This window comes from Heterocephalus glaber, unplaced genomic scaffold, assembly GCF_053883595.1.
Source record: "Heterocephalus glaber isolate CG9 unplaced genomic scaffold, H.glaber_assembly_v1.0 deba00001733, whole genome shotgun sequence".
Classification (NCBI taxonomy): Eukaryota; Metazoa; Chordata; class Mammalia; order Rodentia; family Bathyergidae; genus Heterocephalus; species Heterocephalus glaber.
Genome location: NW_028258444.1, coordinates 17,401,608 through 17,425,134, shown reverse-complemented (window position 1 = coordinate 17,425,134; position 23,527 = coordinate 17,401,608). Strand labels below are relative to the sequence as shown.

At 38.4% G+C, this 23,527-nt stretch overlaps 1 protein-coding gene, 1 long non-coding RNA gene and 1 pseudogene across 2 annotated transcripts in view; 2 read left to right on the top strand and 1 right to left on the bottom strand.

Moving 5' to 3' along the window:
• The window catches only part of LOC147821508 (uncharacterized), a 60,238-nt gene that overhangs the window by 3,105 nt on the left and 33,606 nt on the right, over nt 1-23,527 (bottom strand). The window contains exon 2 of the long non-coding RNA XR_015446973.1: nt 3,680-3,871. This is a non-coding gene — a long non-coding RNA (uncharacterized LOC147821508). The remainder of the gene's footprint in view (nt 1-3,679; nt 3,872-23,527) is intronic.
• LOC101712336 (olfactory receptor 10AD1) lies at nt 9,555-10,511 on the top strand. Its single transcript, XM_004863189.3, has one exon. It carries the CDS (start codon nt 9,555-9,557, stop codon nt 10,509-10,511), a length of 957 nt encoding a protein of 318 aa, XP_004863246.2.
• On the top strand, nt 18,983-20,122 carry LOC101712696 (histone-binding protein RBBP4-like; annotated as a pseudogene).

The window sequence follows — 23,527 nt, the reverse complement described above, 5'->3', positions numbered from 1 at the left end:
ACTTTAGTAGGAAATATAAGACAAAAATTCACTAACTGTTGTCTCTTGATTTTATTGCTAAAATCCTCAAAGTTTGTGTGCATGTGTTAATAAAAATCACAGCATGCCAAAATTATTTCTTAAGTTTTTAAATCTTTAAAAATGACACGTTCTCAGTATTATGCAAATCAGATGGGGAAAAAATCAGGTGGGGAAACAATTATTCTTTTCTGGCCATTTAAGGATGTGGGAAGGTCTGGCCTTGTCTTCCCAATAGCAGGGCTGGTGCTAAGCTGCAGGGTCAGAGAGGCCTGGCAGACACAGGCTGTGGTCTTGCCAGGTCTTTCTATGGGCTATGCTTTGTTTCTCTTCTCTTTTGCTCCCAGTGAAGGGTGTCACTGTGGTTTCCTCTGTTTCTGACATTTCCAATGTAAGACACCTACCCAGCCAGATGTAATTACTTGATTCTCTCCCTGCACAAATAGGCAACAAAGTCTTTCAAACTACACTGTATCTTGTGCCTTCTCCTCTTATCTCTGCTTGTCCAGGGATAACCCAGTCTCACTAATAAGGACCTCTGTGAGATCCTGATTGCCCTTGTATTTTAGAGAGCTGCATTCAAGACTTGTTCATGATTGATTTCTAGGGTATGTCATTATGTCTGTATTTATTTATTTATTTATTTATTTTTGGTACTGGGGATCAAACTCGGGACCTTGCGCTTGCAAGGCAGGCACCAGAACCACTGAGCTAAATCCCTGGCCCCTATGTCTGTATTTTAAACAATTAATGGTCTTTTTTTCTCTTATTAATCTAATTTCTAAATTCTATTTTTTTCCATTTAATAAAAATATTTGTTTGTAGCTACTTTGGAGCTAACTATATGCTCTCTGGGCTGGAATCAGGAAGGCAGTCGCCCTTAGCTTCTTTTGTGAGTTGCCTGTGATTCAATTTTATTTGACCAAGGAATTTTCACAGAGGAAAGGGAATGCAAGGCTTGTAAATCCTAAGTGCTAACACTTAGTAATTAGCATTCAGTAGCAAAGGCTCAAATAAACCTTTATTATGGTTTAGGTCCCCCAAAAGTCTCATGTGTTCCAAGGTTGGGCCTTTCTAGGGTGATTAGATCATGGGGGTGCTACACACCCCTATGGATTCTTTGCTGAAGAGCTTACAGCTAACTGTCCTTTTAAGAGATGTGGTCTAGTTGGGAAAAGGTTAACTGGGAGAGTCACCTGGAAGGATACATCTCCCTCCCAGGTTCCTTCCATCTCTGTTCCAGCGCCACCATGACATAAGCAGGTTTCTTCTGTTATCTCTTTCTGCCATGCCATTTGTGTCATGAAGCCAGCTGACTACAGTCTGAGCCCTACTAAACCTCTCTTCCTTAAATTGTGGGTATCGGGTATTATGTCTCAGTGATGAGAAAAGTGACTGAGGTCACTCCAATGAATTTACAACTGTTCTTTTATACATTAGATTTGAAAATTATTACATACTGGTCATTATGAAATTTGGCTTTTCCAATGTAGCCACTCACTGTCATGACTGGGGATAAAGATCTCTGTTTATCATACTTAATAAAGATGGAAGGAAACTTCTTTTCATCACTGAACCTATACTTTTACTAAAATAATCACATATCTGCTTGAATTATTATTCAACTTATTAAAAGAATATCTTTTATACTCACTTTCTGCCTCCCAAAATCTTAGTCTAACTTTATACCTAAACTGAAGATTTGGGGGATTTAGCTCTTGTTCTTACTTAGATTGACCTTCTTTTCTTTTACAAAGACACTATTTAAGAACAACTTCTCTAGGGCCGGGGATTTAGCTCAGTGGTTTCGCTGCCTACTGCGCAAGCGCAAGGACCCGAGTTTGATCCCCAGTACCAAAAAAAGAACAACTTCTCTAAATCCCTCAGACATTAGTGTATTTTTTCTTACATCTGATTTTTTATTCTTTGAGTACATTTTTCCTATTTTATTATTTCATTACTCTTGAGCTCCTCCAGTTCTTTACTGAAGCTCGATTTAGAGCTCTAAGCACACTGTATTATACTTTGTCCAATATCTCTGTGCTTAACTGAGCTGTATGCTCTATGAAGACACAGACTCTATAGCATTTTACTATGGTTTAGAAAATAAATTTTTCAACTGGTGGATTTTTTTTAAAGGCTTCAGGTATTTTGAACATTACTGACATTTAAAAACATGAATGTCTAATGAATGTTTTTATTTTATCCAATGACCTAGTAAAAGGAAGGGTAAATTAAAATTTATTATATACCTTCCTATTATAGATATTGTTCTGTGTGATATATACATGAAAACAACACACACGCGCACACACACACGCACACCACATGCATTTTTTGTTGAATGAATACATTTCCTCTTAATCTTCACAATAAATCTATCAGGCAAATGTGTGCTTCATAACGCAGATTATAAAAGTATGCTTATGGTAGTTTACTTATAAAGTCAGTATAGTTGGCAACATTAAAGAATAAAGAAAATTAGAATTTGAAAGGTCATTTATTCCACAAAATTTATATTGAAAGACTGGTATGTGTCAGGCAATGTGCCAGGAAATAAAGATACAAGATCTCTATATTAAAGGAGCTCATAATCTAGACATGACTGCAAATGAAGAATGTATTCTCTAGTAACTGAAGCAAGAATAAATGCAATTTTGCAAGGGTTGAGGTGGACACAAGTTACTGAAGGTTTCAGTATGAACATAAGCATTGAGGTCAGCCTTTAGTAGCAAGAGTTTGTCAAATGGACAAAATGTTTGAAGAGTGAATTCCAGGAAAGGAAGGAGAAGATAATTTGCAGGACTTGGAGGCACAGAAAAGTATGAAGTAATGAGGAAAGTTAGTAGCAGCTGGAGCATGGAGTGTCTCTAGAAGGGTAGAGGAAAATAAATACTAACCAGCATTTAATAAAAATGTATACGGAGGTTCAAAAGAAGATATTGGAAGGTGTCTTCTTAACTTCTACCTTGAGTGACTAAGGATTTGTTAATATCATTAACTGAGGAAGGCGATGAGGAGGAGCCATGGAGTCTCTTAGAAGCCCTGGTAACTGTGCAGGCTCCCATCATTTATCTTCATAGTAGGCAAAAGAAATGTAAACTGAATCTGATATTCTGGAATTTTCACTACAATTATGTCAGAACCTTCAGAGCAGAAAATTATACTTTGCCCATCATTTCAATGTTTAAAAGCCCTTGTAGAACAGTAAGTTCCTCCAGCTATCATTTCTATTCACTTGAAAGAAATAGAACACTGTTGGTCATCTTAGAAGCATCCTACAGGATGAATTTCTTAAAGTGCCTTAAAGCTCCCCTTCTTTTGTAATGTTATTTTTTTGTTTCTGTCACCTATTCCCTTTCCTGCTGTCATTCAAACACGCTATATCTCTACATAAGATCTGTTTACTCTTATGGCCCAAAGCATTGTCTCTGTAGTGATTTATAACTAACATCACTTTCTGAACTTAAATCATACATGTGCTACTAAATCACTCTGCACCACCCCTCCTCAGATCTCTATGTTTCTAGGTCAGCTGCTCTCCTTTTCATTGTGAAGGCAAAACTGAAGCGTAGACTTAGAGGAAACAACCAAGAGGCTTCCAGCTACTTTTAGCACTGTAGGCCTTCAGCCACTGAGTGGCCCAAGAGAAGGAGCTTACCATGTGGTCCACCCACTCTCGAGAGCCACGATCTCGCCCACACAGCATCTGGGAGCCAAATCCTGAGGCAGTATAAACTGTTTCCCTGGAATTCTCCTTTGAGACTTCTTAGGGCTGGTTACAGTCTCTGGAAGCTCCTGGTGGTGGGACTGGATGCTCAAACCTCTCTCAGTCACTCTCCATAGGAGACACCTTTGAAGAAACAGTTCAGCAAGACAAAGAGTAGTTTAATTTTCAGCCTAAAGAAGAAAGGTCTATGGGGTTTTAATGACTTCAAGTCTCGATATCGGAAGTCTTTAACTCTGTGGATTCCAACTGCTTTTGACAAGTTAATACATCATGGACTTTCTAAGAAAAATATTTTAATGCACACATCTATTTATACACTATTTCAGAGATGAATGGATACACTGAAACAGGTTTCTGCATTCCCTGGGGTGGTGGCGGGGGTGGGGGAGTCCGTAAAACTCAGGCTAGAGGCCAGGCATCTAGCTCAGTGGTTCCAACACCTGCCTCGCAAGTGCAAGATTCTGAGTTCAATCCACGCTACAAAAACAAAAAAAAAACCTCAGGCTAAATATATTACATCTTTTTCAGCCATAAAATTGATGATTCTGTTTCATCACATGATGTATTTAATCAAAAACACAAGATTTAAATATGCATCAGAGAAACTAGGTGTCAAGTGGTATAAAATCTGAAATTATAAGAGGCACATTTTACTTGAAGCAATTCCACAAGACACACAAACCTTACAGAAACTGAAGCTTTATAAGAGAACAATGTGCATAATTTAAACAAGGCTAATGAATTCATAGACAGCTCAAGTGAACTAACCCTACTCCTGAAACAAACAGAAACTATAGAATTAATAAATAATAAAATGCTATAGTATCTTTTATTCTTGTGGTCAGAGTGTTGCTAGGAGAACAACCAAAATATGGCTAACTGTTGAATGTGTTCTGCTCCTCTTCAGTAAGTGTGACAAGAATAGAGCCTCACACTATAATAACATATTTTCCCACAAGTTTGGTCTACAATAGCGCACTTTGTTCATTGTGCTCCTGTGGTCAGGGAATGTAGACTTCTCTCCCTTAGCTTGCCACCACTGCAATTTAAGAATTCAGAATATGTGTATCAGGAGAGTTCTTTCTCTCCAGAAATTGTCACACATTATAATGTCTTAGAGTTTCTTTTCATTATAACCTAAACTCTGCTAATATTTGTTTATAATTGTTTTAGCACATATGTAATAATAATAATAATAATATCTGCTTGAGACTGAATGAATACAGTAAATGACGTTACTCTTCCAATCTGGTTCTGAATCAACTGAAAAATAAGATAAAAAGTCCACAGATAGAGGCCAAACGTCAGCTTTAACAATAGTGAAACAGACGCATTCTTTGTAGTATACAAGCCCACAGATAGCCAGACAGACATATTCCCAAGCCACTGGATAACAGCAAAGCCTCCCTAGTCAGGGAAGAGGATGCCCCAGAAAGGCCACTCACTCCCAAGAGAAAGGTGAAAGGCAAAGGAATATGAGTGATGGCTTTCTCTTCCTAACAGCATCAATCAGGTAGGGCAATCCATCTCCTCTGTAATGGAGTAAAGGACAAAGAAGGTAGGAGTGCTACGACAGTTCCCTTCATGTGGAAGAAAATGTCAGAAATAGTGCAGAAGTTATTCTCCCCCTCCCCTCAACCCTAATGTAACCAGCAGTTTATTCTCTTGCCTCCGTTTCAGTAATTAATCAAGGGGGTAGCAATCAAGATGATCCTGCTTCCACCCTCTAGTGGCCGTTCTCCCAACACAAATCACTGGTCTTTTGAGAAGCTCTTGGAATTGTTGGAGAGTCTCTGTTTGCTTGCCAATGGCTCTAAAATGGGTCAAAACAGTAGGTTAATTAAGTTAACTGACAACACTTTAAATTCACAGCTAAAAATGTATTCTGTTTTTTTCTCCTTATCAAACCATGTTCAGATACGGTGTCAACCTGACTTCTCAGTAGTTCTTCAAAAAACTTAAATTACATATTAAGATTCCATGATAAAATAAAGATTTAAATGTCATGGCGTACAGGACCCATTTTGTAAATTATTTGTCACTTAAATAAAATTAGAGGTTCTCAACTCTTTAAAGAGGAAACCCAAGGAGACATGGAAATTTTTTAAATCTTTACACAGTTGTCAAAAGAAATATGACCCTCTTCTGATTTAAAAAAGAAATTGCATATATATATGATGCCTTCAGAAAACAGATATCAATTTAAATGTCACTGCAGTCATTTAGACAACCAATAAAAAATAAATTGTAAAGGTTCAAGATTAACTTTAGAAGACATAGCAACGCAAGTTCATTTTAGAATATTCTTCGCCAGAAATAATATCTGCAAGAACAAGTTTTATGTTACAGAATAAGGGCGTGCAGGAAACTAAAACGGAATAAATGTTTTCTTTTAATTTTCTTGCTATTTTTCTTCAAACTAACAGGAAAACCTGTAATTTTCAAGTCAAGCTTGAAGACAAACTTTAAAGACCTGAGACACAAAATACACAATATGAAAAAAAGGGATCAAATAAGATCATGTCAGTGGTGGCAAACCTATGGCACGCATGCTGCCATGGGCTGTTAGCATTGAAAGCTCTAAAAGGTTCACCATCTTTGGATTATGTGTTAATAAATGATAGTATGGGGCATGGAAGTTTTCATACCACTGCTACAAAGTGCTGTTCACATTTAACTTTGTAAAAATTACTTAAGTGGGCTGGGGATTTAGCTCAGTGGTTTCACCGCCTGCTATGCAGGTGCCAAGACCCAAGTTCAATCCCCGGTACCAAAAAAAACCCAAAACATTACTTAAGTACACATTCGTCTGCAATAGTATAGATGTCAAAGAACTAACAAGGTCACCAGGCACCATTCTCTTCCAGAGTGGCCACCAGGTCAGACCATCCCCCCGGGCCAGCTCCTCTTCAAACACCATGAGTTCTCCTCTGTTACTCGCCACAGTGATTCGGTGACAAACAGCATTGCCAGCAGAAGAACACAATGAGGTAAGATGTAGTTTCCATTATATTACACCATTTATTTAGACAAATATTTGACTGGTTAACCCTTACTGGTAGCTCATAGACACTAGATGCTGGCTATCACAGAATATTATTTCTGGCACAATGAACCACAGGTAGCCACCTGTGACAAAGTTTTGGATCAAGTTCCTAGTGATCGGCTAGGTCAAACATCAGTTTATTCTTTTTTATTAATTTTATTGGTATACAATATAGATATACAATATAATGACATTCATCATCGGAAATTTGTACTTTTACATAATATATCTTGGTTCTTATTTTTTCCCCATTCCCCTCCCCTCCCTTCAACCCCTCCACCCTTCCCTATTTACAAAGACTTTGTTTCCATTCTTTCATTTTCTCATATTAATTCCATACCCTTCTTTCCTTTCCTCAATCCCTCCCATTTCCCTTTCCCCTTTGGACCTTTTGTTCCTATTACACATTTCCAATGGATACACATTGAGGCAATACTCTTAAGTGAAATAAATACAACACACATGTGTAAATACCGAATAGTTTCTATGGTGTGAGAAACTGAAAGTGTAAATAAAGATCAAAAGGCATAATAGATATTGTCAGTTTCTTCTTGGATAAATCCCAGACTTCTCTGGCATATCTGGCACAAACCATGACTTCAATATCAACCTGTCCGCTCAGTGCAGGCTTTCAAGCCACATCTTAAACAGTGCTCTCTTGTCTTTCTTTTTACTTTTGGAATCCACTGGAGAACTCCTGCATACAAGAATATCCCCAACATGCACATTATAAGAATAGATTACTGTCCTGACACTGCTTTAACCCACCAGGAAATCATACATAGAGGGAATCTAGAACTTTGAGACATGACAGGAGAGATAGCTTCTAAAATCCTGACAGGAAATATGAGAACTTTAAACATGGATAAGAGAGAAGAGTTCTACAGATTTAGATAAATGTCAGACAACCAACACCAAAAATGAAAAAAGGAGAAAGAAGAAAATAGTAAGGATGGGAAGTAGGTAGAAAAAGAAGAAAAGAAGCAACATACAGGGAAAAGTGAGAGTTTATACAAAGGGGAGTAGAAGAAGGGAAAATGAAGAAGAATAATGGAAAGAACTGCAAGTTTTGTTTTGTTTTTGGTACCAGGGACTGAACTTGGGACCTTCTGCTTGCAAGGCAGGCGCCAGAACCACTGAGCTAAATCCCCAGCCCAAGAACTGCAAGTTAAGCAGGAATATACTGACCAGATTCTATAAGCATCTGAACATGGAAAGGATCTGAGTCAATCAAACTCCAAAACAAGAAGAAAAGTACAAAATTCTTCATTTGACTTTCTAAAAGTTATAATAGTAAGATAGGGATGTGAGAATTGTAAATCCTTGAAAGCTATCTGAGGTGTCTTGCATCTGAGGTGCTTTAGCCAGGGTTTGCTTAAATTATAAAAATTAAAGGTTAAAGTACAAAGAAGTATAAAGTTCATTCTGCCTACTTCTAAGAACATACTTTCTTCATAACTGATTAACATTATGTCACTGATACATAGGGGGTTTAAATTAATTCTGTGGGTTAGAACACCAGAAATATTAGTGTCCATTTTCATCTAAGCTCTTTAATTCTCTAATGTTCTTGGTCCTATTGAAACATTTCAGTATATAAAAAGTACTGCAATGTCAATATCCAAGAGTAAAGCCATTATCATGTGTATACTGGTCATCATCATCAGTGTGTTACAGTTTTTTAAAAAAATAAACTATTGTGCCCTTAAAAAAAAAGAATTGCAAATGCTTATTCTCTGAAGATAGAAAAAGAAAAAGATTTTACTCCTAGAGGAAAAGTTATGGATCAAGTTTCTCTGAAGGTCTATTCAAGAATGGTTGCATTGGGCCGGGGATTTAGCTCAGTGGTTTCGCTGCCTGCTGTGCAAGCACAAGAACCCAAGTTCGATCCCCTGTACCAAAAAAAAAAAAAAAGAATGGTTGTATTTGTGCCCTGCTCATAGTCCCCCTTTTTCACAGAGATGGTTGAATTCTATCTACCCATTGGTGCATAGCTCTACATTTCAAGCCCCCGGGGAAAAAATTGTGTCCTGCTCAGAAAGTACTTGAGAGCTCACAACCAGGCTCTTTCTCTAGCATGCACAGCATGGGTGGTTGATGTAGCAGCGGGAAGCCTGAGAAAAGTAGATCACTGGGACGAGCTAAATACGATTGATTCCAGATATGTACAAACAACTCTCAGTGAGGAACAATCCTGAGAATTAGAATGCTTCCCTTTTCTCGTAAACTTCAAATATTTTATAATTTTAAATAATTTTCAGAAAGAATGCAAAAACATCATCTCAGTTATCTCTCAACTGTATCATATGTATGATCTTCTATGCATTAATAGCCTCCCTTACTTCCCCTTAAACACTCCATTCTTCAACTCCTTAAACAAATTTCTCTTACGGCATGAGTCCCAGAAATAGATCTTTACTTTTTTCAGCTCCAAATGCATTCTGGTTAGTACGAAGTCCTTCAATATTGAGGAGACTGGAACACATGCAATATTTCACAAAAGGCTTGATCAAACCAGAGGATAATTTAGCCATCTCTACCTTAATTCTTAATATAATGCTATGTACACATCCTGTGGTGTCCATGTCATTTTCACTCCGACATTACACTACCAGTTTACTAGGCTGTACTGAGTTCCGAAACATTTATCGCCACACATCCACCATGTTTTATAATTGGGTTTCTATGCCCTACTGAGTAATTTAAATTATCTTACACCTCTCTTGTGTTTTTCCTGTCCTTCCCCCTCAAGGGCCCCAGATGGTGGACCTACGGAACAGCAGCACAGTGACAGAGTTCATCCTTGTGGGCTTTGAGCAGAGCTCCCCTGCCACACGAGCATTGCTCTTCACTCTCTTCCTAGCCCTCTACAGCCTTGCCATGGCCATGAATGGCCTCATCATCTTCATCACGTGGACAGACCCCAGGCTTAACAGCCCCATGTACTTTTTCCTTGGCCATCTTTCTTTCCTGGATGTTTGCTTCATCACCACCACCATCCCACAGATGTTGATCCACCTGGTAGTCAAGAACCACACTGTCTCTTTTGTTTCTTGTATGACCCAGATGTACTTGGTCTTCTTTGTGGGTGTGGCTGAGTGCATCCTCTTGGCTTTCATGGCCTATGACCGTTATGCTGCTATCTGTTACCCCCTTAGCTATACCCAGATCATGAGCAGACAGGTCCGTGTAAGGCTAGTGGGTACTGCCTGGATCTTTGGGTTGATCAATGGCATATTTCTTGAGTATATATCATTCCAGAATCCCTTCTGCAGAGACAACCATGTAGAAAACTTCTTCTGTGAGGCTCCCATAGTGATTTCCCTGTCCTGTGGGGACCCCCAGTTTAGCATGAAATTGATCTTTGTTGATGCCACTGTGGTGCTGCTCAGTCCCATGGTCCTCATTGTCGCCTCCTATGCCCGCATCCTGGGCTCCATCCTTGGCAGAACCTCCTCCTCAGGTTGGGGCAAGACCTTCTCAACTTGTGCCTCCCACCTGACTGTGGTTATATTTTTGTACACTTCAGCCATGTTCTCTTACATGAATCCCCGAAGCACACATGGGCCTGACAAAGACAAGTTTTTCTCCCTCCTCTACACCATCATCATCCCCATGTGCAATCCCATCATCTATAGTTTTCGCAACAAGGAAATGAAGGGGGCTATGGTGAGGGCCTTTAGGAGAACCAACCTGGCCCAGGCAGAGTCTTTCTAGCAGGAAGGCCCCTAGAGAAGAAGCTCCCTCCCTTGGGGTAGGAGAAGTTAGTTGCCCCTTTCCCACCCTGAACAGGTGAGTAACTCTCTGATGCTGAAAAGCTCTAGGAAAGAGCATTCTTGGCTTCCTTAGCACAAAACTCATATCTGGATGTTCCTCCTGAGGACTAAAACTCATCTCTCTGACTTCACTTCCAGCACACTGATCTTCCCCAATCTTTCTTAGTAGGGATGTCTTAGGTAGGAGGCACAAGTCCAGAGCAATAACGTATCACAACCTGAGATAAGGCAGCTATGTTTTCTCACAAGAAAGTCATTGAAGAATCATTCTTTTGGGAGCCTTACTTTCTAATGGCAAAGTTGAGCCTTGGCTTTAGGAAGGCTTGCTTTGGGAAAGGAGTAGACTGAGAACCATAATGAGATTTGTAGATTGCAGTAAGTTCAAGAAATATGCTATGAGAATGTGATACCATCCCTGCATGGTGACCCTCAAGTACTTCAATTAAGTTTCCAGAAAAAATAAGAGTCAATCAATGGGATTGTATTGGTAACCAAAGCCAGAAAGAGGATGTGTTTTATGCCAAATACATGTGGACTAATGAAGAAAAGAGAGGACAGAAGAAAAAGAAGGCCTGAGGGCAACAACTTCACCAGATTGTAAACTAGGGGTTCAAGCTATATAACAAAATGTCTTAGAGTCAGGAAATCTTTGAGTGCCATCTACATTATACAACACTGAAACAAGAGTGTTTTAACTTTTTGTACATTTATTTGCTCCCACTTGAAAATATTATCACTGGTATGTGTTGTAAAATCTAAATTTATCCATTTTTGAAGCATCCCTCTTATGTATTTTACTTCCCACACACTCATATTCCCAGAGATTCTTTACTCACATCTCTAAATTCTATCTCTCCTGTCCCTAGTCCTTTATCTATGGTCTAAAGCAATGACTCTAAACCAGGTACAATTTTGTCTCCAAGATGTTTAGTAATGTTTCAAGACATTTTTGGTTGTCTCTACTGGTGTACTAAATGAAGGACCCTAGTTAGCAAGACAGACTCCATATTGCTGCTTGACCCACCTGCCTGCCCTTTAGATGATCTGAGGAGGAAGCTTAAAAACCTCCTCCTCTTAGAAAGTCTCTTTAGAAATAACAATTAATCAACTATTGTTTTACAAATGTTCTAACAGCAGGACGTTCTGCTTCTGTACCTTTTGCTTGCTTTACTAGTGCTATCCCATAGGGGGGCCTAGAAACTGTTGGCCTCAAAGGTGTATAAAACATGTTTGTCAACCCCCAGTCGAGGCTCGAGTCCGATGCTCGGCTCAGGTCCCAGCCGGTAATAAACTCCTGTATGGATTTAATATCGGTCTCTGGCTGGTTCTCTCTCACTGGGTGCAACACTAAATACGCTTCAGGTGTTTAGAAGGCACCAGTCAGGGGAGCTGCTAAACATCCTAAAATGCACACGACTGCCCCCACCCAAACATGCAGCCTAAGATGTCAATCATGTTGAGGTTAAAAAGAGGTACTAAAAGGCAGAAACATGGTGGTAATGAAAGGTGTTCATACAGGAAAAAAGGAAACCAGAAAAACTAGAATACAAAATTCAGTCTGCAAAGCTATCATTCAGTTGCCTGTGGGAAGGATTTCTGCTGGCGTTGTCATAGCAATGTTCTGTATAAGTAGTTGTAATAAAATGTTCCCTAAAATCTCTGATTATCTCTATCTCAACGTAAGTCTCCTCTTCCAATTTTCATAAATTACATGACTTTTCCTATCTAGTCATGCTCTTCTGTCTACCACTGGCACGGATGCCTATTTAATTCTATCCATTTTCTCTGTCACTTCAAACCAAATCTTTGCTACTCACAAGTTATCCCTCCCTTGTCCCCATCAATTTCAATTCCTATGTGGCCCATTCTCAATCCTGATCCTCCCTACTCTTCTACATTTGGTCCCCAGCAAAGGTCATTTAGTGCAACCTAAAAATCCCTGTGCCCTATTTGGGAATACTTCCTAAATTTCAACGTATTTTTCCATTCCCTTACAATCTTCCTTCTCTTACCAATGCTTATCTTTCCCCCAGAGTACCCTAAGTTACATTTATGCAGCAGCCTCATTCTCCCACTCCCATGTTAGGATGCAAATTGTTTCTTCTACCAATTATTTCTCTTCTTCCTAACACCTTATACAATAAATATGCTCCACCCAAGTGTCTGCTATATTTTTCCTGTTTGCTCAATATTTTTCCTTGCCCCTGTAAGAAAAAAAATACCTACTTTTTCGCCAAATCTGGGTCTTAATAGCCAGGCTTTCACTGACTGGCTCTGTGAGTTTCATTGCCTTTTAGTTACTTAGATTCAACTATGAGAGTGGCTATCAGGATCCAGGAGGATGGGAGGCAGTGTCTATATTCACTACTTTATAATCACTGGGACAAAATACCCAACATCCATAATTTAAAGAAGAGGTTTACTTTGGCTCATGGGTTCATTAGGTTCAATCCTTGGTCACCTGGCTCCAAGGCAATAACTAATTGGTAGAAGTCATGATGACCAAAAATAAAAAAGAGAAGGCAGTAGCCAAAGATGAGAATACACCCTTCCAAATCACAACAGCAATGACCTATCATTTCCAAAGAGCCCCACCTCTGAACATAATACTTTTGGGGGATATTTTAGATTTAAATCATAACATTTCATCCCAGGCCCCCTTAAAGTTCACATCCTTCTCTTCCTACAAAATGCATTTAGTCCATGTCTTAACAGTTCCAGCATTGTTGAAAAGTCCAATCCAAAGTCTCCTCTGAGAATCAAGGCAAACAGCTGTTCAGTTCCTATAAAAATTGAAAAGAAAGTTAAATATACCCAACATACAAGGACATAGGATAAACAAGAACATTCCAAAAAGGAGTAAAAAGGAGGCTAGGAAGGAATGAGACCACCACAAGATCAAAATCCAGCAGGGCAAACATTAAGTCTTGTAACTCCATGTCCAGCACCCAGGGCAGGTTGGGTTGAGATGTGATCTACAAAGGGCTCAGGAACGCCACTCCTATGGCCTTGCTGATTGCAGTGCATATGGCCTCTATAGAAGCTGGCTCTCCTCACTACTTGCAGCTTTCCTCAGCAGATGTTCCCCATTTCTTGCAACTCTAATTTCCTAGGGTCTCCACTGTACCTTTGGCTGTACTCCAACACCTTCACACACTTCTCTCTCATGGACTCTTGGCAGGGCCTGTAACCTTGTCATATTTGATGGGAGCCCTCATGGCCCAATAACTCTTGTATTCTGCATGCCTCAAAAACCAGCACTACATGGGCCAGAGTTTTAGCTCAGTGGCACCATGCCTGCCTCGCCAGTGCAAGGTCCTGAGTTTGATCCCCAGTACCGAGGGGGGTGGGTGCAGCACTACATGAATGACACCAAGGTTTTCCACTAGTTTGAGCAATATACAGGCACTCTTGGACCATGGCTGCAGTGGTCTGTGAATTCTTGGATGGCTAAACACAGTGAAATGAATCTCAGGAAACCAAGTTTCTACAAGGCCTTTCTTGAGCTGGTAACCCATGGAATTTCTTCTCAGATGAAAGATTTATGGTTTTTTTAGCCTTGAGCCTGTGATTAGTGGCACCTTGATGATTTTTGAGATACCCTCAGGCATCTTGCTGTACTGATGCAAACTTTTTATACTAATCTTTTCAGTGATCATTCTCTCCTTTGCCCTAACTTTGCAGGAGTCTCCTTTATGGTAAAACTTTAAACTTTCAAGTCATGCCGCTATGCTGTTCACTCCTGATTTTCACTGTAGATTTAGCAGAAATCAGCCAGCAGTACCCATGCCATAGTCTGAATTTTGGGCTGACTTGAAATTTCCTCCACTAGATCAATTAGTCTGCCTCCTAGATCTTAGTCTTTCACAAAGTCTCAGGATATGGGCAAAATGTAAACAAATTTTCTGTCAGAGTATAATACACATGGTCCAACTGCCAGTGGAGCCCTTGTTCCTGACTGAAACCTCCTGAGTCTTCCCTTTATTGTCCACATTCCTATCAGCATTCTGGTCTTATGTGTCCCCCCACCACCACCCTGTATCTCCAGTTAATCTCTGCTTACAGCATACTAAATCTTTTCTAGCTGGCATCTTCAAAATTTTCCAAACTCCTCACAATCCAGTTCCAGAGACTTCTGAACCACATGGTCAGGTATAGTAACAGCAATAACCCCACTCTTGATACTAGTTTTGTGCATTAGTCATCTTTTCTGTTGCTGAGATATAATACTCAACATCTACAACTTAAAGGAGGAGAGGTTTAATGTGGCTCATGGTTCAGGGGATTCAATCCATGGCTCCAAGGCAGAAACATAATGGTGCAAGGGTGTGGCAGAGGAAAGCTGCTCACATCATGGTGGCCACAAAGTAGACAGAAAAGGAAGAATCCAAGAACAAGAGTACATCTTTTATGATAGTTAAATGCTGTATCAACTTGAATAAGAAAGTCTAGCTGATGGCTTAGCATAGTTCTGAGTGTGACTGAATGATGTACTTACTGAAGAAAAGGGAATATCCACCCCTTATCTCAGACCAGTGTACATGCTATCCTGGGAAAGGACCAATATGAAAAAGGAAATAGCACGGCCCTTCACCACCAGTCTAGTGGATTGAATAGAGCCATACTCATGCTATTTTTCCCACTGGGCATGGTGAAATGAGACATTTCCAGCCCAGGGACTTGAGAAGCCAAAAGCAGAATGGGTTAAAACTGAATTGCCATGCATCTACACATTTGCCTTCAGGGCTGGCTGGTGGTGCTTCAGAACTGACAGGAAGTAAGACACCAGAAAGACATAAGGTTTTCCCAACATAGACAATAACAATAATAATAATAATAACAACAACAACAATAAGCTGCTTATTCCTTCCATATACAACAGGAGCTGCCATATGTGGAATAATCAAATCAGCATCTAACCCACAACGGTCGGCAGGCTCCCATGGAAATGGAGGCACCCAGCAATGCCAGAAGGAAGGGAAAACTAGTTCTGCAATAATACTTGGAACAAAGCCAGAGTGGCCAGTGACCCGGAATGCAGTGGAGCCATAAAAGCACCTTCTTGCTATTTCTGTGGTCAAGGTGAAATAGACATATGTGGTGATCACCACCTGAGATAGTGACTCTGAGCCTATAATTGGCAATAAAAACCTATGGAGGGAAGACATGGAGAAGACCACAATATTTACCCTCCAACTTGATCAAAATAATTGGATCCATGGAAGTCTCCAAAGGAGCACACCCAGAGCTCTAAATCAGGACATGAGTTAGGAGAAAGCAATAGTCCTCAAGCCTTCAGACAGGCAATTTTCTGGTTCATGGGGGAAAATGTGTGATTAATGAAACTAGACAGTGATACTAGTTAGAGGAAGCTATGTGGAAGCTCTGGGTCCATGCGATAACAACTATGTGAAGGTTTTTTAATTTTTTTATTCTTATTTCCATTGTTACTTTTGGTAATTATAGTTACTGTAATCTTGCTATTTTGTTGGAATTGGGACATCTCAGTTGGTGTTTGGGGAGGATCCTTTTTTTTATTATTTTCTTTCTATTTCTTGTTTTTATTTTTTCTTACCTTTCTTTCTTTTTGTTCTTCTTTATTGGTATTGGTTGATTACAATACTTTAAGTTTCAGGAGTTTCTCCCAGATCTAATCTCTCATTTAGTGTACTTCCTACTCTTTCCATACCATATTCAATTTTCCTCTTCTCATTATCTTGCCTCCTTGCATTCCCCCTCCTCCTCTCCATCTATCTAATGACATAAATACAACAGAGGACTCTAAAAGTGCATTAGAGAATAAGAACGTACCAATGCTATAAATTAAACAGTACTATTTAAAGGCATATCAGTGTAACCCTTAATGAAGTTGGAATTAGAGGCACCTAACAAAATTACCCACAAACATTAACATGCACTGAAAATCTCACAGGCTCACTCAATCTCTAAATACACTTCTTCCTATCTGCATACATCCTCTTGCCTACAAAAATATTCTTAAACTCTCTCAACACTGGCCCTTTACCCAATATAAAATAACTCCAACACAGTCTGACTTCCTGTGCATTTTTTACCTATTTTCTTCTTATTTTCCTCTCTTCCATTGACATACCTTCCCTTTATCCCTCCTTTTCATGAATCCCAATCCCCCACATCCTAGTACAATATAGGCTGTGAAGGGTATTGACAAAATGTTGAAATTACAAATTTTAAAGTTTATGAATGATATATGCTTGGTTCTGGTGATATTCTTATAAGAAGTAGAAGTTCTCTCCTTACAACACAGGGTCTAACCCAATTAAATTGAATAGGTTAAAAGGATAGGCAACATCACTGGACAAATGCCAAGAACGTATCATTGAAAAATAGGACCTAACTAAAAAGATCCTCATATCAGCAACAAGCCCTATTCACTCTATTTGACCTCAACTTTCACACACACACACACACACACACACACACACACACAAACAAAGAGAACATTGAAAACACAAGGCAACAAAATGCCTACAAATTCTCCCAGGTCTTCTTAAGCAGATTTAAAGGGCACTGATGCAGAGGAAAGGAAACACCAGATAGCTGAGATGCGTGAAAGGTTTAAGGAGGAACTGAAGAAACTTGGCAAGTTCAAAGAGGACATAACCCAAAAAAGAGTGGAACTAGCATGCAGAATAACTAATGTGGAAATAGGAGAACAAATAAAAAATTGGAAGAGCTGATTGAAATGGTTTGAAAAATGAATGACAAATTTTCCAAAGATATAGACTCCATGAAAAAAATGCTAAACAAAAATTCCAGAGATAAAAAAAATTCTATAGATTTCATAAACAGCAGAAGTGAGCATTTTGAAAACAACTTTTCAGAAATGAAAGATTAAATCGAAATCCATGAAAATTTACTCAGAGCAGCTTTAAAAACAAGAGAACAAGATAAATGCATTCACCAGCTGCTAGATAATGCTAAGATGACTAACCGAGGACTAGTTCTAGTTAGCGAGAAAACAGAAAACAGCACACGTGTTTACAGAAATCATAACATAAAACTTTCTAAGTATAAGGAAATAATGCAACATACAAGTAAGCAAGGCTTACAGGTCACTTACTATGATGAAAAAGAAGCTCCAAATCCACATCTTAGTCAAAATCTGAGGTGTCCAACAAAAAGGAAGAATCTTAAAAGCCATCATAAAAACAAAATATCATGTATAAAGGTAAACTCATAAGGATTACAGTAGACTTCTCAACACAAACTTTAAAGTCCAAAAGAGCTTGGAAGGAAGTGTTTCAAACCCTAAAAGAAAACAACTTTCAATCCAGACTAATATATCCTCCAAAACTATCTGTAAAAATTGGTGAAGATATAAGGACATCTCATAACAAAGAATACTTTAACAGATAGATGAACAACACCAAACTAACACTCAAAAACAAAACACTCAAGAATATCCTAGACAGAGACAATAAAGGTAAGAAACCCAAAAAGTCAGATAGAATGAATATATCAAAAAAAGAGAGAGTGGTTTTTTAAAAAGAGGAAAATTAAAAAGCCAACAACATAAGGCCAGGGGTTTAGCTCAGTGTTTCCACCGCCTACCTCACAAGCACAAGGTCCTGAGTTCAATCCCCGGTACCAAAAAAAAGAGCCAACAACATAAAAAGTATACAATGTCAGGAATGAATCAATTTTCAGGGATAATTTTCAATGTAAATGTAAATTGCCTCAACTCAGCAATTAAAAGACACAGACTGGCAGACTGGATCAAAAAACAGAATCCAACAGTCTGTTGCATTCAAGAAATTCATCTAATCCACAAAGAAATTCATAGACTAAAAATCAAAACATAGAAAATGATACTCCATGTACAAGGACCCTGAAGGCAGGCAGGTTAGCAATTTTATTCTATCAAACCAAAACTGATGAGAAGAGGCAAAGAAGGTCATTCCATATTAGTTAAGGAAAATTATTTGACAGGAAGAGATAACAAATGTGAACATATATGCACTGAATACAGAGGCATCAGAGATCAGCCACACCATTGAACAAATGGATATAGTATATGTCTACAAAATGTTCTTACTACAAGAGAAAACATTCTTCACAGCAGTACATAGAACTTTCTCAAAAATAGATTACATACTAGTCCATAAAGCCTGCTTAAATAAATACAAATGATTAAAATCACCCCATGTATCCTATCAGATCATAGTGCACTGAAACTAGATATCAATTGAAAAAGAAATAACACAGAAATGTTATTAACAACTGGACATTAAATAACTCACTCTTAACACTCAATGGGTCACAGAAGAAATTAAATAATTCCTAGGTATCTTGCAGTTGTTTTCCTTCTAACCCTTTGTAAACAGTGCATAGCTAATCCACCTTTTATTCCATTAAACTTATTTTCCAAAACTAGAAGGGAAAGATTTCAGCATTCATCGACTTGTCCTGGGCACACACACATCGCAGAACAAAACCACCTTGAGATAGCCAGCGTACAGCTCCCTAACAATGATGCCCAGTTTGATGCATCATACTGACTGTGAGAAAGGAGAATTTGGAGGTTTTGGCTCCATTAGTGGGAAAATTGAAATAGAAATCAAGATCAGCCATGAAGGAGAAGTAAACAGGGCCCGTTATATGCTCCAGAACCCTTGCATCATTGCAACAAAGACTCCATCCAGTGATGTTCTTGTTTTTGATTATACAAAGCATCCTTCTAAACCAGACGCCTCTGGAGAGTGCAACCCAGACTTGCATCTTCATGGACATCAGAAGGAAGGCTATGGGCTTTCTTGGAACCCAAATCTCAGTGGGCACTTACTTAGTGCTTCAGATGAACATACCATCTGCCTATGGGACATCAGTGCTGTTCCAAAGGAAGGAAAGTTGATGGATGCAAAGACCATCTTTACAGGCCATACAGCAGTAGTAGAAGATGTTTCCTGGCATCTGCTCCATGAGTCTCTGGATCAGTTGCTAATGACCAGAAACTTATGATTTAGGTTACTCAGTCAAACAACACTTCCAAACCAAGCCACTCAGTTGATGCTTACACTGCTGAAGTGAATTGCCTCTCTTTCACTCCTTATAGTGAATTCATTCGTGCCACAGGATCAGCTGACAAGACTGTTGCTTTGTGGGATCTAAGAAATCTGAAACTTAAATTGCATTCCTTTGAATCACATAAGGATGAAATATTCCAGGTTCAGGGGTCACCTCACAATGAGACTATTCTGGCTTCCAGTGGTACTGATCGCAGACTGAATGTCTGGGATTTAAGGGTAAATCTGTTTTGACTTATCTTTTTGTGCTAGTAAAATTGGAGAAGAGCAATCTCCAGAAGATGCAGAAGATGGCCCACCTGAGTTGTTGTTTATTCATGGTGGTCACACTGACAAGATATCTGATTTTTCCTGGAATCCAAATGAACCTTTGGTGATTTGTTCTGTATCAGAAGACAATATAATGCAAGTGTGGCAGATGGCAGAGACCATTTATAATGATGAAGACCCTGAAGGAATTGTGGATCCAGAAGCACAAGGATCCTAAATATATTTGCCCTTGTGATTTTAGACCCCCCTTTTTTCCTCTCAACCCTGAGATTGATTTAACACTGGTTTTGAGACACACAGACTTTGTCCAGCTATCCCTCCACAATAGGTAGCACCAACAATACTATTGGCCCAAAAAGTGGGTGTTTTCTAAATATTAACTGGGGTAGTTGATTCAGCAAAGCCACAGACTTATATTTCAATTTTCTTCAGGAGTTTTCTATTAACAAACCCAGGTCTAAAGTAGCTACAGAAGGGGGAATGTAATGTGTTATTATTTTTCTTCTTAAGATAAATCTCCAAGTTTTTCAGACTTGTTTCAGTAAAGGCTAAAATGAGTAAGGAATAGACCCAAGTGAGGTTAGGTGTCTGAGCCCTGAAGTATAAGTACTGCAAGATGTCGTTTTTATACAGGAATTAGGGGAGAATCAAGTGATAGATTCCTACTCTAAATCTTCATACCTGACTTTCCAGGATGCACATTTTTCCTACGCAGACCAGTCTCCTCTTAGTTTATTCAGTTAAGCCAAAGCTACATGTTCCTCCTTCCCTATATATTTTTGCTTGTTAGTGTATTTCTTGAGCTGTTTTCATATTATTCTTTTCTTTTCTGTGAAATGGTTGTTGTTTTTTGTTGTTGTTTTAACTTGGGACCACCAAGTTGTAAAGATGTATGTTTTCACCTGACGGTTATCCCTCGGGTAGACTGTGAAGTTGAGAAGGGTAATTTGATATCTTATATTTGTTTGTAAAAGTAAATTAAACCCTGATAAGAGTTGCTTTTTTTTTTAAGAAGTTAGTCCTTGACCACTAGTTTAATACCATCTCCATTTTAGGTGACCTGTTTCACCAGCAGGCCTGTTACTCTCCATGACTAACTATGTAAGTGCTTATAGTGGAATAATTTGATTTTCTACATTAAAAAAATGATTCCTAGAATCAAATGATAATGCCAGCACAACACACAAGGGTCCATGGCACAAAATGAAAGCAATCCTAAGAGGGAACTTTATTACTGAGAATGATTACATTAGAAAAAAAGACCAAATTCAAATAAACAATCTAATCATGCACCTCAAGTTTCTAGAAAAACAACAACAATCCAAATCCAAATTTAGTCCAAGGAAGAAAGGTAAAATGATCAGAACAGAAATTAATGAAATTGAGACTAAAAAAATGTAAAAAATTAATGAAATGTTAATTTTTTGTCTAAATGATCTGTCTATTTGTGATAGTGGGGTATTGAGGTCCCCCACTACAACTGTATTAGTGTTTATTTGGTTTTTCATGTCCATTAATATTTGTTTTGTATACTTGGGGGCATTCGTATTTGGTGCATATATATTTATAATTGTCAATTCTTCCTCTTGGATTGTTCCCTTCACAAAGATGTAGTGACCATCTTTGTCTCTCTTAATTAGTTTTGGTTTGAAAACCAAAGCTGAACCAAGCTATTAAACAAATGGACTTAATAGATGTTTACAGAGTGTTCCACCCCACAAAATAAGAATGCACATTCTTTTTGGCTGCACATGGGTCATTCTCCAAAATAGACCACTTGCTAGCTCATAGGACATGTCTAAGTAAGTGTAAAAGAAATGAAGTTACCCCCTGTATATTATCACACCATAGTGCAATACAATTGGAGATCAATAACATAAGAAAGCACAAAACACATAGAAATTGAACAACACCCTCCTGAACAACCAATGGGTCACGGAGGAAATTAAAGAAGAAATTAGACAGTTTCTACAACTACATGATAATGCCAGTACAACATACAGGAATCTATGGGACACAATGAAAGCAGTTCTAGGTGGGAAATTCATAGCAGTGAATGCGCATATTAGGAAAAGAGAGAGAACTCAAATAAATAACTTAATGCAGAACCTCAATCTCCTAGAAAAAGAAGAGCATAACAAAACCAAGGCTCATACAAGAGAGGAAATTATAAAGATCAGAGCAGAAATCAATGCAATGGAGACTAAGAGAATGATACAAAAAATCAATGAATCAGAGTTGATTTTTTGAAAGAAAAAATAAAATTCATAAACCTTTAGCCAAGCTTATCAAAAAAAGGAAAGAAAAGGCTCAAATCCATGTGATTAAGAATGAAAAAGGTGAAGTCACAACAGACCCAGCAGAAATCCAGAGGATCATCAATACCTAATTCAAGAAACTATACTCTAATAAAATGGAAAACACAGAAGAAATGGACAGATTTCTAGATACATACAAATTACCAAAGTTAAATAAAGAAGATATAGAAATTCTAAACACCCCAATTACAATGAGTGAAATTGAAAATGTAATAAAAAATTTACCAACAAAGTAAAAGCCCAGGTCCTGATGGCTTCACTGCTGAATTCTGTAAGACATTTAAAGAAGAACTATCGCCATTACTCTTTAAACTCATCAAGGAAATTGAAAGGGAAGCAAGGCTTCCAAATTCATTCCTGGAAGCAAGTGTTACTTTGATTCCAAAACCAGGGAAAGACCCAACCCAAAAAGAGAACTACAGGCCAATCTCCCTAAAGAACACAGATGCAAAAATTCTTAACAAGATGCTGGCAAACAGAATGCAGAGGGTCATCAAGAAGATCATACACCCTGACCAAGTTGGATTTATCCCAGGGATGTAAGGATGGTTCAACATGCATAAATCAATAAATGTAATACACTATATTAACAGAACCAAGTATAAAAACCATATGATCATCTCAATAGATGCAGAAAAAGCATTCGACAAAATCCAACAGTGATTCATGATAAAAACCCTACAGAAAATTGGAATAGAAGGTCTTTATCTCAACCTGATTAAGGCTATCTATGAAAAACCAACAGCCAACATCACACTAAATGGTGAAAAACTGAAAACTTTCATGCTAAAATTAGGAACAAGACAAGGATGCCCACTATCACCACTCCTGTTCAGTATAGTTCTGGAAACATTAGCCACAGCAATTAGAAAACAGAAAGAAACAAAAGGAATAAGGAGAGGAAAGGAAGAAGTTAAATTGTCATTATTTTCTGGCAATACGATACTTTATATAGAAGACCCAAAAAACTCTGCCAAAAGGCTTCTAGGCTTAATTGACAGATTCAGTAGAGTAGCTGGATACAAGGTCAACACTCAAAAAACAATAGCCTTAAATGAACCAAAAATTTTAATAATAATAATAATATATAGCCTTCTTATACACAAATAACAGACTCACTGAGAGAGAAATTAGGGGAACAATTCCTTTTACAACAGCATCCAAAAAAATGAAATATCTAGGAATCAAACAAAGAAAGCAAAAGACCTCTACAATTAAAACTACAGCACTCTGAAAAAAAGAGATCGAAGAGGATATAAGAAAATGGCAAGACATCCCTTGCTCCTGGGTAGGAAGAACAAATA

Excerpts from the sequence above, each read along its gene's own strand:
- LOC101712336 (XM_004863189.3), top strand. The coding sequence starts at position 9,555 with ATGGTGGACCTACGGAACAGCAGCACAGTGACAGAGTTCATCCTTGTG.